This window comes from Protopterus annectens, chromosome 2.part1, assembly GCF_019279795.1.
Source record: "Protopterus annectens isolate FY-2018-M chromosome 2.part1, PAN1.0, whole genome shotgun sequence".
NCBI classification, from domain to species: Eukaryota; Metazoa; Chordata; order Ceratodontiformes; family Protopteridae; genus Protopterus; species Protopterus annectens.
The window spans coordinates 97,761,400-97,777,869 of record NC_056729.1 but is presented as its reverse complement, the minus strand read 5'-3'; the positions used below and the strand labels follow the sequence as shown (position 1 = coordinate 97,777,869).

The following is a 16,470-nucleotide window of genomic DNA, read 5'->3' as shown; positions in this document are numbered from 1 at the left end:
CATTATATATCACTTATAATCTGTCCAATCATTGTCAAACATTACCTAGCTCATTCAAATCCTACCTTCTTTTAAACCCCATTCCTCTCCTCTATGCATTGTTCTTAAAGTTCACATTTTTCCTATGCCATTTGCTCTTACTCCTTTCTAAAGATCCCAGTTCCAGTTGTTTTTATCTCTGTTACTATATTCATTACTTATACTACAGTTGGTTTAGACTTTGATTTCCATTTGCTAGCAATTGCTTTTTGGCAGGCTCCATAAATAGACTCAGCAAGGTCTAGCATGTCTAGGCAATTCTGATTCTGTACCATAGCTCAGAAAAATCATCTCCCTGGTTACACCAATTTGCTTGCCCAGTATTTCTGATGGAGGGGTCTGCAGGGAATCTTTAACGTCTGCCAACTCATTACACTCCCAGAAAATATGTTCCTAATTACCTCTTTCTTCAGGTTTATATAGAAATAAACAATGGAAAAATTATGAGAACAAAACAAGATGAGGAATTAATTTTTAAAGAAGAGAGGATTTGAATGTGCTATGAAATGTTTAAGTGACAGTGACTGGATAGATTATAAGTGATGTACAATGTCTGCAACTAAAATTATGTCAATGTGGTTTGTTTTCATTTACATAAATGTATTACTTCCTATATCATAAGTCCTGATTAGTCCTGAGTGAAACTCTATCTTTGTGAAAAATAAGATATGGAGGACGAACACAAAGGGCTTGAAGTTCCGATACTCTTCTGGCCGAGGTGATGGCTACTAAGAAGAGAGTCTTCCAGGAGAGTAACTTTAAGGAACAAGAAGCTGCAGGTTCAAAAGGAGGGAGAATCAATGAAGTTAATATCAAGTTCAAATCCCACGGAGGGGGGGATCTTTAACCGGGGGTCTAAGTAAGATAGTTCCTTTAAGAAAGGCCTTACAAAGTTTGTGGGACATGATAATGGACTCTGATAGGCTAACGTGAAAATTTGCAATAGCAGCCAATTGGACCCTAATGGTGGCAGCTGAGGAACCTGCTCGAAAAAGTTCCGCCAAAAAAATCTAAAACATTATGGACAGGGGCTGTAAAGGGGTCTATCTTTCTAGCCTCTGTCCAGAAAGAAAAAAGTACAGTTTTGTACCTACCATAAATGTAGATGTCCGATAGGTATGCATCTGCAGTCATCACATATGGGTTGTCCTGCCTCAGGCAGCCCTTCGGTCAGCCGGATTCCAAAGTCTGGGTCCGGCATCGGCTGATGTTGCACTTTCCCCGATGTCAGAGCGCCTGGGGTACAAAAGCATCAGCCGACGCCATCTTCCTCAGTTTTTCTTGCCCCAGATGCCAGGTGTCCTCTAAGGAAGGCTAAATTTGGAGAGATGCATTTAAAAATCCAAACATGCACAATAATACAAAAACAAATGCACCATAATAGATCCCCCCAGCTAGCTATAACAGGGGTAAGTACCCAAGAAATACCACAGAGGGGAAGGAGGGAGGGTAAACCTGACTGCAGATGCATACATATCGGACATCTACATTTATGGTAGGTACAAAACTGTACTATGTCCTTCAAGGATGCATCTGCAGTCATCACATATGGGTAGAATACCATAGCCAATCTGGGGGTGGAGGAACTATGTAAAGGATGGTGTAGCTAAAATGCCCTGCAGGACTGCCGTAGCAAAGCCTGCTCTGGATCTGGAATATAAAGGTAAATTGTAATGCTTGGCAAATGTATGCACGGAGCTCCATGTAGCAGCTTCTAAAATGTCCTTGGTAGCCACCCCTCTTAAGAAGGCTGTGGAGGTGGCTGTGGCTCTCGTGGAATGAGGTCTAATGTTAGCTGGCACAGTTTTTCCATGAAAGGAGTAACAAAAACAAATGCAATTCCCTATCCATTTTGAAATTGTCTGTTTGGAAATTGCTTTTCCTTGTGTAACAGCAGCCTATGCTACCAACAGCTGGTCAGTTTTTCTGTAACCTTTAGTTCTGTCCAAGTAGTAGCGCAACTGTCTGTGTATGTCCAGGGTGTGCAGAAGTTTCTCTCCTTTGTTTTGTGGGTTTGGAAAGAAGGTTGGCAAGTGAATAGCTTGATTTAATGAAACCCTGGATACTACCTTTGGCATAAATGTAGGATTGGTTCTCAATGAAACTCTGTCCTGATGAAAAATAAGGAATGGCTGTACTGCCATAAGGGCCTGTAACTCAGATACTCTTCTTGCTGAGGTTATGGCCAGAAGGAAAGCAGTCTTCCAAGACAGGAACTGTAGTTCTGCAGATGCTGCTGGTTCAAAGGGAGGCAGTGTTAGTTTTTCCAACACGAAGTTAAGGTCCCAAGTAGGTAGAGGTGGTTTCCTTGGAGGATTGATGTTTTTGATTCCTCTTAGAAACTGTCTTAGGAGAGGATGAGAGAAGACTGGTGGATCAGTATTGTACTCTGCTGAAATTGCTGAAGCATGAATTTTAATGGAAGAGTACGACAGACCACTGTGGAACATTTCTGCCAAGTATTCCAGGATATGTGTCATGTTCATCACTGTTGCATCTAGGCCCTTTGTGGTGTTCCAAATGTGAAATCTTTTCCATTTTGCTGAATATGCCTTTCTTGTGGCAGGCCGGCGAGCTTCCATAATAATATCTTTCACTCTCTGGGATAGCTTGTCCTGAGGAGGAGTCAAGGTATTTTCCAGGCTGTTAGTTGCAAGGTTTTCAGGTTGGAATGCAGAGTTTTGTAATTGTGCTGTGTCAGTAGAAGTGGCCATAGAGGAAGAGGCCATGGTTTCGTGCATGACAGGCTCTTTAACAGTGGGTACCAGTGCTGTCTTGGCCAGTCCGGAGCTATCAGAATCACTTTTGGCTGCTCTGTCCTGATCTTCAGTAAAACCTTGGTCATTAATGGAAGAGGTGGAAATGCATACACTGTTAAGAGTTCTCCAGCTGAAAGAGAGGGCATCCACTTTCCATGCTTGTGGGTGGTATGTCCTTGAGCAGAATTTCTTCAGTTGATGATTGTGGGGGGAGGCAAAAAGATCTAAGTCCGGCCTCCCCATGATTGTGTTATCTGTAGAAAGATGTCTGGGTGCAGCATCCATTCGTGTGCATCCATGATATTTCTGCTTAAGCTGTCCGCCAGTATATTGTCTTTCCCTGGCACAAACTGGGATTGTAGCTGTATATTGAGTTTCAAGGAAAGTTCCCATAGATTCATTGCCAGCCTGCAAAGAGGATAGGAATGGGTGCCTCCTTGCTTGTTTATGTACCACATAACCGTGGTGTTGTCTGTCCTTATTAGCAGATGGCCACGATGCAGAAAGGGTTTGAAGGCTTCAACTGCATGTAACACTGCCAGCATTTCCTTTTGGTTTATGTGCATGCATAGCTCTTTTTGTGACCATAGACCTTGAATGCATCTGCCCTCCATGTGCACTCCCCATCCGTGGTCTGAAGCGTCTGTTGTAATGGTTTGGCTGGCTATTGGTTTGCTGAAAGGCAGACCCCTGTTTGACTGGCTTGCTTGAGCCCACCACAGAAATTCCTTTTGAAGGCATGGAATGAGTGGTATCGAAGCTTCCAGGCTGTGACTGTGCTGAGTCCATAAACTCCTTAGGTACCATTGTAGTTTCCTCATATGTAGTCTTGCTTGCAGAATCAGAAGGATGCAAGAAGCCATGTAACCCAGGGCCTGCAGGATTTTCCTTGCAGTCAGCTGGGTTTGTCTTGTCAGATTTTTGAAGTAATCTGGTAGTTGACTTTGTTTTTCTTCTGTGAGAAAGGCCATTTGGGTGGTTGTATCTAGATCTGCACCCAGAAAGGTTATTCTTTGGGATGGAACAAGTCTTGATTTGTGAAAGTTGACTGTGTATCCCAAGGCCTGAAGTAGGTGGATGGCATAATTCAAATGTTTTACCAAAGTTTGTTGGCTGTCCGCTTGTATAAGGCAGTCGTCCAGATATGGGTATATTTGAATCCCCTGAAGTCTGCAGTGTGCAATTACTGATGCCAGGCATTTCGTGAATACTCTGGGTGCAGTAGATAAGCCAAAGGGCAATGCTGAGAATTGATAATGCTCTGACCCTGCAAGAAATCTGAGGTGTCTTCTGCAACTTTGTCTGATGGGGACATGCGGGTATGCCTCCTTGAGGTCTAGAGTTACCAGCCAAGACCCCTTGCCCAGCATGGGAAGGAGCTGCTGTAGAGTCAGCATTTTGAACTTTGGCACAATGAGATAAGTATTCAGTGCGGACAAGTCGAGAATAGGCCTCCATTGTTTTTCTTTTCTTGGAACAAGGAATAGTCTGGAATAAAATCCTTGGCCTTGTTCTGAGAGAGGAACCTTTTCTATAGCTTTCATTTGCATTAAGCTGGAAATTTGTTTCAAAGCCTCTGCCCTTTGATTCGGTGGCAGGTCTGGCATGCCCTTTCTTTTTGGTAATGTGTGGAAATGAAACCTGTATCCTTTGTCTATTATTTGTAGTGTCCATTTGTCCCTTGTAATACTGTGCCAATTTTCTGAGAATAAAGAAAGCTTTCCGCCCAAAGGTGCTTCCAATTGAGCCCTGGTTGGCGGTGTCAAAGTAAAGTCATTGAGCCTGTCCTTGTGCAGCAGTTGAAGGTCCTGCATTACCTCTCTGGTTGGGAGGCTGCCATTGACGTCCTCTGTAGGAGCCTCTAGCTTGCCCTCTACCTCTGGCACGCCTGTTCTTGCCTCTCTGAAACCTCTCTGTGTCTGGAAAGGACCAATTCTTGGAAGGCCAATTCCTGCTGAATCTTGGTGGTTGTACTTGGAGAAAATCCTTGACTGTTTGTACGGATTTTGCCTTTTCTTCAAATTTCTTTAGGACCTCTTGAGCCGTGGAGCCAAATAACTTTTGCTTTTCCAGAGGAGCATCCAGCAGCTTTGCTTTAACATGGTTTGGCAGAGATTGTTCCTTCAGCCAAGCATGCCTACGTATGACTGTGCCAGTCATAGCTGACCTACATGAAGCTTCCAATGCATCATAACCACATTGCAAGAAATGGTTGCTAACCTGTTGTGAGTTATGTACCAGATCCTGAAGTGACTTGCGGTCTAGGGGGTCAGGTGAAGACAGTTTTTTATGCAATTCATCTAACAAATACTCTTGGTACTGTATCATATGAAATTGACAATTTAATGCCCTCATAGAAAGAGTAGCAGAAGTATACACTTTTTTACCCCATCTCTCTAAAGTTCTGGACTCCCTTTCAGAGGGGAGAGGATTTTTAGCAGTGGTAGCTGCAACCCCTTTAGGGCCCTGGGAAATAGTTTCTGGATCAGCAGAGTGGGCCTTGTAAAGGTAAAGATGTGAGTCCGGGACCCTGTAGTACCTATCGGGTTTGGCAGGAGCCGGAGGGAGAGAATCAGGGGTTGTGCTAGAGTCAGAGTACACATCATCAATGACATTCAAAACAGGAGGAATAGCTAAAGGCCTATGCTGAGGCAAATGTAAAAGGTCCTTAATCTTTTCCTGGAATCAGAGAATTCCTGGCCCTGCCATTGGAAATGCTCTCTCATGGTGTGTAGTGTCTCCCGAAGGAAAACTCTTCAGGAGGGAGGCCGAGGGAATAGATTCCTCTGCATCAGAATCCTCGTAGGCCGAAAAGCCTCCTCCTGGTGGTCCGAGAGTAGAGCCATCAGAGGCCTCATCTGAGGAGTGGGGATCAGAGGGCTCAACCCTGGGCCTTTTGTCTGGAGGAGGTTGAGAGCCCCTGTCTGGATGAGGTTGAGAGCCCCTAATTAAGGAGATAAGATCCTCTGCTAAGCTTAGAATCTGTGAACCAGTAGAGGGTCCCTGAGGGATAACCTTGGGAGGCAAAGCTTTTGAGAGTTTAGCAGCTTTAGCCCTGGAGAATGCCTTAATGGACATGGATGCAGGAGGCCTGGCTGCACCACGTGCTGGTGTAGATTTGTCTAAAGGAATGGTGTCGGAAGGTTCCAGGACACCAGTTTCTGTTGGAAATTCAATAACCGACTCAGCCGGAGCCTCCGGGACCGAGGTAGTCGGTTGAGCGGTTTCGGTAATTGGAAGTACCAAGGACTCTGTTTCAGCCGAGACCGAGACACTCGTGGTAGGCCTGGCCGTGGTTTCAGCCGAAACCGCGGCCCGTGTGTGTCGGTCCTTGTCCTTCCGTTTCTTAACTAAATGAGAAGTCGGAGTCTCCGACGGCATCTTATACGAAAAACTAGCCCCAAAAAATTCCTCTGCAAACTCCACCCGACTTCTAAGAGTGCGTCGGTTGAAGGAAGCACAGGCTGAACAGGCCGAGACGTCGTGGTCTGGGCCTAGACAGGGTAGGCAGTAAGAGTGGAAATCCTTATGAGGTATTTGTTTCCCACAAGTTAAACAATTATTAACTTTATCTGACATCGGCTGAGGCAAGAAAGAGTCCCCAACGGGGTACTTAGCTTTTTGAAGTCTTCGGTAGCTGAATTACAGGAGCTGGCCGACCGGCACTTGCGAACTGCTTCTGCTTCGGGCACCACGCGGCAAGAAAGACTGAGGAAGATGGCGTCGGCTGATGCTTTTATACCCCAGGTGCTCTGACGTCGGGGAAAGTGCGACATCAGCCGACGCCGGACCCATACTTTGGAATCCGGCCGACCGAAGGGCTGCCTGAGGCAGGACAACCCATATGTGATGACTGAAGATGCATCCTTGAAGGACATCGTTTCCACTTATTAGCATAAGTTTTTCTAGTAGAAGGTTTGTGCAAAGAAAGTATGATTTTGCGCACTGTCTGAGAAATATGTGGAAGCCTGGCTAAGGTTGGAAGTGGAGCAACCAAGCTGTGAGGTTGAGAGAGTAAAGGGATTGGTGCAGCCCGCCCGACTGATGGATCAAGAGGTCTGGCACTGGGTCCAGATTCCAGGGCTGCTCCAGCAGGTGACGATTCAGGAATGGGAACCAAATTTGTCGAGCCCAGTAAGGAGCAATGAGGATCATCCTGGATCCCAAAGCGGTCGCTTTCTGAATCAGTTTTGGAATTAAGGGAAAAGGAGGGAATGCATAGAGCAGACCCTGGGGCCAATCGTGAATGAGAGCATATCTGGGGGAATGGCCTGGGAGGGGGAAGAGAGTGAAGAAGTCGCTGCACTTGCTGTTGAGAGGGGTTGCAAAAAGGTCGCAGTAAGGTTGACCCCATCTGCGGAAAATTTTGTCCTCTACTAACTGATTGAGAGACTACTCGTGAGGCATAAGGATTGCTCTACTTAGCCTGTCCGCTATGACGTTGGACTTCCCGGGGATGTGCGTTGCTATCAGAAACCGTTGAGAGGAGATCACCCACTGCCAAAGTCTGAGTGCTTCTCGACATAAGGGATAGGACCTGGTTCCGCCCTGCTTGTTGATGTACCACACTACCGACATACTGTCCGTGTGAACTGCAATAGTCCCGGTAGGTAGAGAGTCCTGAAGAGCTTGCAACGCTAAAAGTACCGCTCTCATCTCCAAGATGTTTATGTGCAGATGGTACTCTAGGGGTTGCCAAGTGCCCTGGACAGTCCTGTCCTGAAAATGCCCCCCCCCCCTCGATCAGGGAGGCATCCGTTGTCACCGTGGCAACCAGAGGAGGAAGTACAAATGGTCTGCCCTGAAAAACTTGAGGGGAGACCATCCACCAAGAAAGGTGGTCTTTGCATGACTGAGTAATTATTATGTTGTGAGACATCGGAAGCTGTTGAAAGGACCACTAGGTAAAGAGCATCCACTGAAGAATTCGCATGTGAAAATGAGCCAGGGGAAGTAAAGTGATAGCTGCTGCCATGAGACCTAAGGTTTTCAATACAAATCTGGCTTGAATTCTCTTGCATTGTAGCAACTTTTGAACATGTCGGCGAATGTCTAATACTCTTTCTAATGGGAGTTCTGCAGACAGTTCTTTTGTTTTAATATGGTGCCTATAAAGGTTATAGATTGACAAGGCGACAATGCAGACTTTTCAAAGTTTATAGAGATACCTAGCTCTGAGCAAGTTTGAATGGTATAATCCCTGGCTCGGATTAGTTGATGCCTGGTGGAAGCATTTAGGAGCCAGTCGTCTAGATATGGAAACACCTGGAATCCTCAGGTGAGCCGTAACCACTGCCATGCATTTGGTGAACACCCTGGTGGCTGTGGTGAGACCAAAGGGCAGGGCTCTGAACTGATAGTGACTGATTCCCAGCCGGAAGCGGAGAAACCTCCAGGAGCATCTGTTCATTTTGATATGGTAGTACGCATCCCGAAGGTCTATGGAGCACATCCAAATGTCCAGACCCAAAAAGGGTATAATGGACTGAAGCGTGACCATCCGGAACTTTGTTCTTTGAAGAGATTTGTTTAATCTGCTGAGATCCAAAATGGGTCTCCAGTCCCCTGTCTTCTTTGGTACCAAAAAGAACTTGGAGTAAATCCCGGATCCTTGCTGGTCTGCTGGGACTGGCTGGATGACTCTTTTTCTTAGCAGTTTTGAGATTTCTAGTACTGCTTGTTCCCTTAGACCAAGTGGAACATCTGGAAGAGATCTGTTTGTTTGAATGGGGGTGTGGACAAAGGGGATTTTGTAACCCTCGGATATGATGGCCTGTACCCATTTGTCTTGTGTGAGGAGTCGTCAGGCTTCTGGGTACAGTGATAATCTTCCCCCGACTGCCTCCGAGAGTGGACAGTCGGGCAGCCCCTCAGGGGTGCTGAAAGGGTTTGTTGGAAAAGGTTTCCCTGCTACCCTGATTCTGCGGACCCCCTCTGCCCCTCGGGCGGCGTCTGTTGTTGTTCCCTCCTCTGCCCCTGGAGTGAAACTCTCCACATGTGTCAGGCACGACTCCTTGGGGTTTGCAAAACCACATTTTTCCACCTTTCTGACCTTTAGGGTATGGTCTAGAAGGAGTAGAAAAACGGACTCCCACGGCAGAGAGAGTCTTGCCTTCCTGCTCACACCTAAAAAGGGTATCCTTCACCTGTGGTCCGAACAAAGCCGAAACATCGAAGGGGGTATTAGTGAAGGACGCCTTAAATGGGTCAGCAAAGTTACATAACCGCATCCAGGCATGTCTTCTCAAAGCCACGCCTGTGCCTGCGGCTCTACTCGCCCCATCGGCTGCATAAGAAATGAGCCGCATGGAGGAGTTGACTATAGAATTAAGGGTCGCCAGCTGGGAGTTAATCTTTTCCTGAGACCTCGCAGCAGATGGATCCTGGAGGGTATCACCCAGTTCCTTAAGGAGATCTCTTTGAAGGCAGGTGAAATGGCACAGATAGTTCAGCGACTGCATGGAAAAGGTCGTTGAAGAAAACATCCGCTTCCCGTACCTGTCCATTGTCCTAGATTCTTTATTAGGTGGATGGACAGGCACTGAAGGGTCAGCCAACTCCTTCTTAGTGGCTGCTGCAACCACCATGGCATCAACAGGGACACCCTTAGTGAGAAACTGTTTGTCGGACGGGGCTGTGATGAATTTTGTGGGCCTGCAGGGAGTTGGTTCCACTGTGTCAGGGGCCGTCCATGCCTTCTGAGAACTACTTTCATGAGTGGGTCAAAAGGTGGAGACACCCACGAGGTGGAAGGACGAGAACCAAATGCGTCCAGATACACCGACTCATCCTCGGAAGGGTTGAGGGCAGTCCAGTTCCCCCTTTGCTTAAGGATCTCAAGGATGTCTGAAAAGGAGACATCCTCAGAGAGGGACCTTGGGGACCCTTCCAAATCCCCCAAGTCAGTGTCAGAGGTGACTGACTCGGGGGAGTCAACATGCTTCCTCTTACATTTTCTCTTCCGAAGGGGCTCCTCCAAATGATCAGGAGAGGCCTCGGAAGAGGAAGATGCACCCAATGGGGCTACATGGAGTGCTTGTTCTCCACGCTTGGGGTCAGGAGGGTGGACAGAGACCGACACAGGCACCATGGGGGGAGGAGCCGAAGGGGTCGATCGTGGAGCCGACCCAGGAGTCAGCGCGCTCCTCATGACCTCAAAGGTGCCCCTATCAGGCAGAGAAGAGGGCTCCCCACTCTGAAGAGACGTGAACCCCTCCCGGCACCGAGAGGGATGGCTCCGAGGCCGATGTCGAGGAAGTCTCGGCGCCCGGATCCCTCCAAGGACGGAACCAATGAAGAGATCGGAGCCGATGAAGAAGCTGAAGGGTGGGGTATCGGCTCCGACGTTCCGACGATTCGAGCCCCAACAAGCTTCGGCTCTGAACACGGTAGTAGAGTCGGAGGAGGAATAGTTGAAGAAACAGGGATAGCCACAGTCTGCTGAGAAGGGCTAGTCAACATTTTGGCCAGTACCTGCGACTTAAGGAGTCTACTGACGTCTACTGATAACCTGGAGGACTGAGAGGAATGGGACCTATGACTCTGCTCCGATTGTAGTAATGGGGACCTAGGAGCCGAGCGAACGGATTTTAAAGAAGGGGATCTCGAACGCTTCCGGCTCAGGGACGGCTCCGATGGCCAAGTCGGGGCCGACTGAGGTCTCAAAGTGTTGGTTCTGGCCGGAACCAACAAAGAAGTAGAAGCTCTGCTCGGCGTCGGCTCCGAACAGGGAGCCGACGGTTTGGCGGGCTTTAAGGATTTCCCCGACGAAGGCTTAGTCAGGGATCCTTCAGGCTTTAACAAGCCTCTCAAAATTAGTTTATTCCTACATTCCTGCAGGACTCTCAGACTGAAAGCATGACAGACCGAACAAGAGTCCTGCAGGTGTAGGGGCCCAAACAATAAACACAAGAAGTGTGACCGTCTGTCAGAGACATCTTCTGACAGCACGAGTCACACTTCATGAAACCTGAAACCTTGGTATCTTTGGACATGGTAGAAGAGATACCAAGGGAATTTAAACTAGTGCTTAAACACTAAACACAGACACACATGCACTAGAACAGACAAATACAACTTCTACAACTATAGCAGTTATAATTAACCAAAAACTATAAAATATATATATATATATATATATATATATATATATATATATATATAAAACACACTATACAGAGATAGGCCTAACCACTACCCCAAAGGGGGATGGGGAGGGGAAGGGAGGAAGGGAATAAAACTATGTAATCAACAGAAAAAAAGGGGATTATAAGTGGGTCTAAAGGGATTACAATTTAACTCTAATAGAAATGAAAATCTAAATTAGCAACAACAACCCTGACTATGAAAGGTTATAAAAAGAATTATACGACCTGGAGCCGGTAAAAACGCAACCTCGTAGCTGAAGCGTTAAACAAGATCTGGGTATCTGACGCCTAGCATTGTGGGATAAGGGGAGGCCTCGAGCCGGTAAATAGCTCTCGAGCTTTAGAAAAAGGCCGAGTCGGAGCCAAGGATCGGCTCCGAACCCATCCAGCAAGAATGAAGGTGAGATAGACAACTTAACATCTAATTGCTCTTTTTTACAACCACACACTTAAATACAGACGTGTGTATTTATTAAATAAAGACAAATCAATCTAAGCAAAACAGAATGTTGTCATGTGCAAAAACACATAGGTCTTAATAAAAAGAAAGACAACTGAGGAAACGTTCTTGGGGCTCACAATGTTCATGGGCTTTTACAGTCATATTTTAGTACATGGTAAGATTTCCAAGTTTTTGCTTCTATTAAATATGCCTGTTAAGTAATAGGAAAAGACAAATTATGAATTATGAGTCAGCAGTAAACAGTCTTTTCTTATCTGAAATGAGGCTGATGTGTTTCAGATCACAAAAGAATGAACAGCCAGGGCCCCCAAAGGTCATCTGCCAGCAATAAAGTTTCTGCTCTTGGTACTTTACCATTACCACAACAGATACACACACACATACTGCTGGAGAGAAGAACTGGGGAAAATAAAGGAGTCAGGAGCTTTCTTAAGATTTAAGATAAACTATTTTGCAAAACAAATTATCTTCTTGCACTGTGAATTACATTGTTTACTTTAGTAAAACTATAGCAAAAATGTTGACTTCCACCCTCCGAATACCTAGTTCTTACAGTCTCAGGTCCAGAGAATGAATGAGTGAAGCGAATTAAAAATCTACTTGTGTTGTTCCACTCATGTCTCTTGTATATGATGTAAATGCAAAATAAGGCTATTTAGTACACTAGCCAATATACAGCACTTGTTTATATAAAGTTTATATAAACATACCTTTGTGTTTTAATGTCCATGGTTCCTTTCCTCTTAGAAGCCAGTAAAATATTCCAGTATAAATCATTCCTCCATATACTCCCAAGAAACTATGGCAGGATGGCCGGATATTTCTCACAGAATACAACTCCTTCCACACCCACGACTCCTTAAGTTTATCTTCATATTCAGGAACATGCAGACCTATTTATTTGAAAGTACAGAATAAAGAACTTATGAGAAAGCAAGTAAAGTAACAGTATTTAGCACTTATTTTAGAGGACAAAGTTGGTGATCTGTCCATATAACAAGAAGTAACAGTCAATTCATAACCCCAAACACAAATGTGTCTATGACAAAGGCCATAACAGAGAGACAGAGACAGAGAGAGAGAGAGAGAGAGAACACACACCAGAAAGTACTCCCTCAGTGGATGAATGATTTTTGTTTTTAGTTTCATGGTACCACCCAGATCCACAAGCAAGAAGAACAAAAGTGAGACTTCGCAGAGGCATGTTTTCCTTCCTCAGTCTATTTTCTGGCCAATAGCCCCTCCTGAACATCAACCTCCTCTCCACAGATAAATCAGTTCATCTGTTCCTCATTATCATGGCCATTCAGTAAATGGCTCGAGTGAGAGCTGCCCAGAGGAGAGACCATTGATTCCACCTGATCATCAGCCTCCCCTCCAAAGACCACTCAATTAGTTCACTCTTGTGCACCATGGCCATTCAGTGAACAGTTGGGGGTGAGAGCTAGTCACTGGACAGACAATCATCTGAGCAGGTCGCAGGGATTTTGATTCCCCTCCAGTCAAGGGCTTTACATGAGTACTACAGATGCAGCATCAAGTAAAACCAGAGAAGATAGTTTTTGTCTGGTGTAGGAAGGCCCCCTTCTCCCTCCTCCTTTGTAGTCTGTCCATGGGATGAAAACAAGACAATAAATGGAGTCACAAACAGGGCTGTCACCTGTCAGGATATTTCCCTATTTCTCTGAAAGTCAGCAAAATCAGGGCCTCTGCCAGGAAATCAGGGTTTGGTGAGTGCTCTTTACTTTTGTTTTTTTTTTTTTTAGACTTTCTGACTTAATAAAATTGGATAAGCAGGGGGGATTGACTTTCATTTTTTTCTGGAGCAAATAATGAAAAATTCCAGAATATGGACTACTCGAGTACTGAAATACACAACGCTTTCATGGAATTTGGTATTTAAGGCTAGATTACTCATTTACCATTATTTGTTTCTATTTTAATGTTTACTACTTGTTTGTTTGTGTCTTTCAGCTTTTCCCGGTTAGGGGTCACCACAGCGGAACTCCGGTCCGCTAATGATGCTGGCTTGCTACTTGGAAAGGTGTCAATTAATTTTACTTAGTGCTTTGTGCTTTTGAATCTGTTTTATGTGTGTGTGTGCATATTTATATATATATATATATATGCATATATATATATATATGCATATATATATATATATATATATATATATATATATACACACACACACACACACACACACACACACACACACACCAGCAAAGGCTGTCAACACAAAATCGCACACAGAAACTTTGAATCACAAAGAACACAAATCACTGAACACAACCTAGATGACTGTACCTAATAAAAAACAACAAAAACATGTTTTCTTGCAAGGGGAGAGCCCACCTGAACCCCCACACCACTAACATATGTATACTAACTCTACATTTCTACAAAATACAAGAAGGGAAACATCTCTCAGCAGAAAGGAATCACTGCCCATGCATATTTTGAAACTGCACCAGCAGAGTATATATATATATATATATATATATATATATATATATATATATATATATCGATATAGACATATAACATATATAGATGGATAGATACATGTGTATATACACATACATACACTTGCACATACAGACAACTCATTAATCATCTATGCAAATATAAATACATATATATTTAGCACTCTTTGCCTCCACTGTCAATTAATAGCCCCTTTCTGGCCAATTAGCACATTCGTTTCCCATCACTAGGGCAAAAGTCGACTGGAAGAAGTCATCCTTCAGATAACCATTCAAGGGTTTTTCACTTAGCCCTAATATTTCACAGAGCAGAAGGGGGATGTGCAATGGACTAACCACTCTGGACATTTCTCAATTCCACAAAGGACATTACCAGCAAGAAGCCCTGCCGCCTTCCTCTGAACATCCAGAAGAGGTGAGCAGGTCATGCTCTCTTCATTGTTGATCCTTCCTGACTGCTACTTGAACCCTGGTCAGCTGGGCTGCAATAAGGACTCATTCCCTTTGCACCATAAAGCCAGACTGATTTGCTTATATACACTAAATCCATGGTTGTGTAACAGTGATCAAAGTGATGCACCCATTTAGAAAGCTATAGTCAACTAAAAGAAAGTACGTTTGTGTAAGTTAAACTTACCATAACAGTAGACGTTCAAATTATTACTGCTGCTTGAGTTACCTGTATGAGTTATATCCTGTCAAGGATATAACAGCTGGACAGCTTCCAAAACTACAGGGCACCTTCCATGTGCCTAAACTGTCAGGCAGATCGAGCTGAGCTGAATAAAACACAGTTTTGAGTACAAAGCCCTTCAGAGCTTTCCTGCCAGAAGAAAAACTGAAGCTGAGCCCTGAAAGGCCAGTGCTAGGAACAACAAAAAATAAATGTCCACACCTTGTCATAAAAAACTCACCAAAAAACAAAGGGGATGGAGGAAGGGAATGGCTACTGCAGCACTGATCATTCGAACATCAACTGCCACTATAAATTTAACTTACGGAACTGTTCTACATTCATCATATTGATCACTGCTGCAGTAGCCTTAGATATATGGGTAGATTACCTTTTTTATTTTTTATACAAAAAACATTTTACTGAATTATCACTTATGACATAGGCAGTCATACATTTATACAAATGAAAACAAACCATAATTACATATCTTCAGTTGCAAACATTATACATTACTTATGATCTTCAAAACAGCCATTGTCAGTCTAACATTACATAGCTCATTCAAGTCCTGCATTCCCTTAAACCTCATTACTCCTCAATAACATTATACTACATATGTTGTTCCCCTAATTCCCATTTTTTTATGTAATTTGCTCCTAACCCTTTTCTCCCTTTTCTAAAGATCCCATTTCCAGTTATTTTATCTCAGTTACTATATTCGCTGATTTAGACTTTGATTTCCATTTTCTAGTGACTGTTTTTTTTTTTTTGACAGACACCAGAATTAAATTCAGCAAGGCCTTACAATGTCTAGGCAATTCTGAATGTCTATCACAGCTCAAAAAATAATTTCCGTAGTTACACCAATTTGCTCACCCAGTATTTCTGATAGAGTAGCTTACAGGGAATTTTTTAAGTATGCCAACTGATTGCAGTCTCAAAAACATATCCCAGTAACCTCTTTCTTCCCCATCACACCACCAACATTTGCAGTCTACCTGAAGAAAAAGTATTTGGAGTCTGCTTAAGGTATAAAGCCACATATACCTTCCTATTCTTTCTTTGTAAATAGCTTATCCAATCCCTCTTCCCAATCCTTTCTAACTTCTTTTTGATTCTTATAGTTATCATGCAATATTTTATATACCCTACTAATTATCCCTTTTTTAATAGTAGCTTCTGTTCTAGATTCTACTAAAATTCTACCAGTGCTGGTCTTTCACTTAGGATCTCCTTTTCCTTTCTCATTGCCTATACTCTGGTATCAGTCCTTGAGAGGGAAAGAAATCTCTAGCATGCAATCCAAATGAATTCTTATCCTATATTTCCATTCTATTATCTTTCCCTCTCTAATTATCTGCTCCCAGTACATTGGTTCCTTTGCCAGTTTACTCCAGTAGATTCCAGCAGACTCTTGCCTATTCTCTGTACTCCTAATTGCAGTCATCCCTATCAGAAGAATCTCCTTTCTCCATTCCTGTGTTGGATTAGTTCTTAGAATACTTTCTGCTACTTTATGAGTATAACATTCTATATGGTTATTGTTATTCTCCTTAATGATCTATACCCAAAATCCCAGTCTCTCTGTATTTCCTGAGCTTCCTCCCTGTTTCATTATCCAAAATCCCAGTCTCTCTGTATTTCCTGAGCTTCCTCCCTGTTTCATTATCACCCCTTTCCACAGTGTATTATAGCTTTCTGCTTGTACTACATATATAGGAGCCTTAACTGTAGATCTGAAATACCCCTTCAAATCAGGTAATCCCAAACCACCTTGTTCCAGTGAAAAAAAACAACTTATCCCACTTGACTCTTGCCTTCTTCTCATCCTAGATAAAGCCCTTCAGCTCTTTTATTAATTGCTATCCACAAGTTCTCCTCTGTTTAATAAAATAATGCC

At 44.0% G+C, this 16,470-nt stretch overlaps 1 protein-coding gene across 1 annotated transcript in view; it reads right to left on the bottom strand.

Annotated features, from left to right (window-relative positions):
• The window catches only part of ETFDH (electron transfer flavoprotein dehydrogenase), a 1,111,536-nt gene that overhangs the window by 241,886 nt on the left and 853,180 nt on the right, over window positions 1-16,470 (bottom strand). Inside the window, exon 11 of the mRNA XM_044062047.1 lies at window positions 12,119-12,301. Coding sequence (XP_043917982.1) covers window positions 12,119-12,301 — 183 coding nt within the window. The remainder of the gene's footprint in view (window positions 1-12,118; window positions 12,302-16,470) is intronic.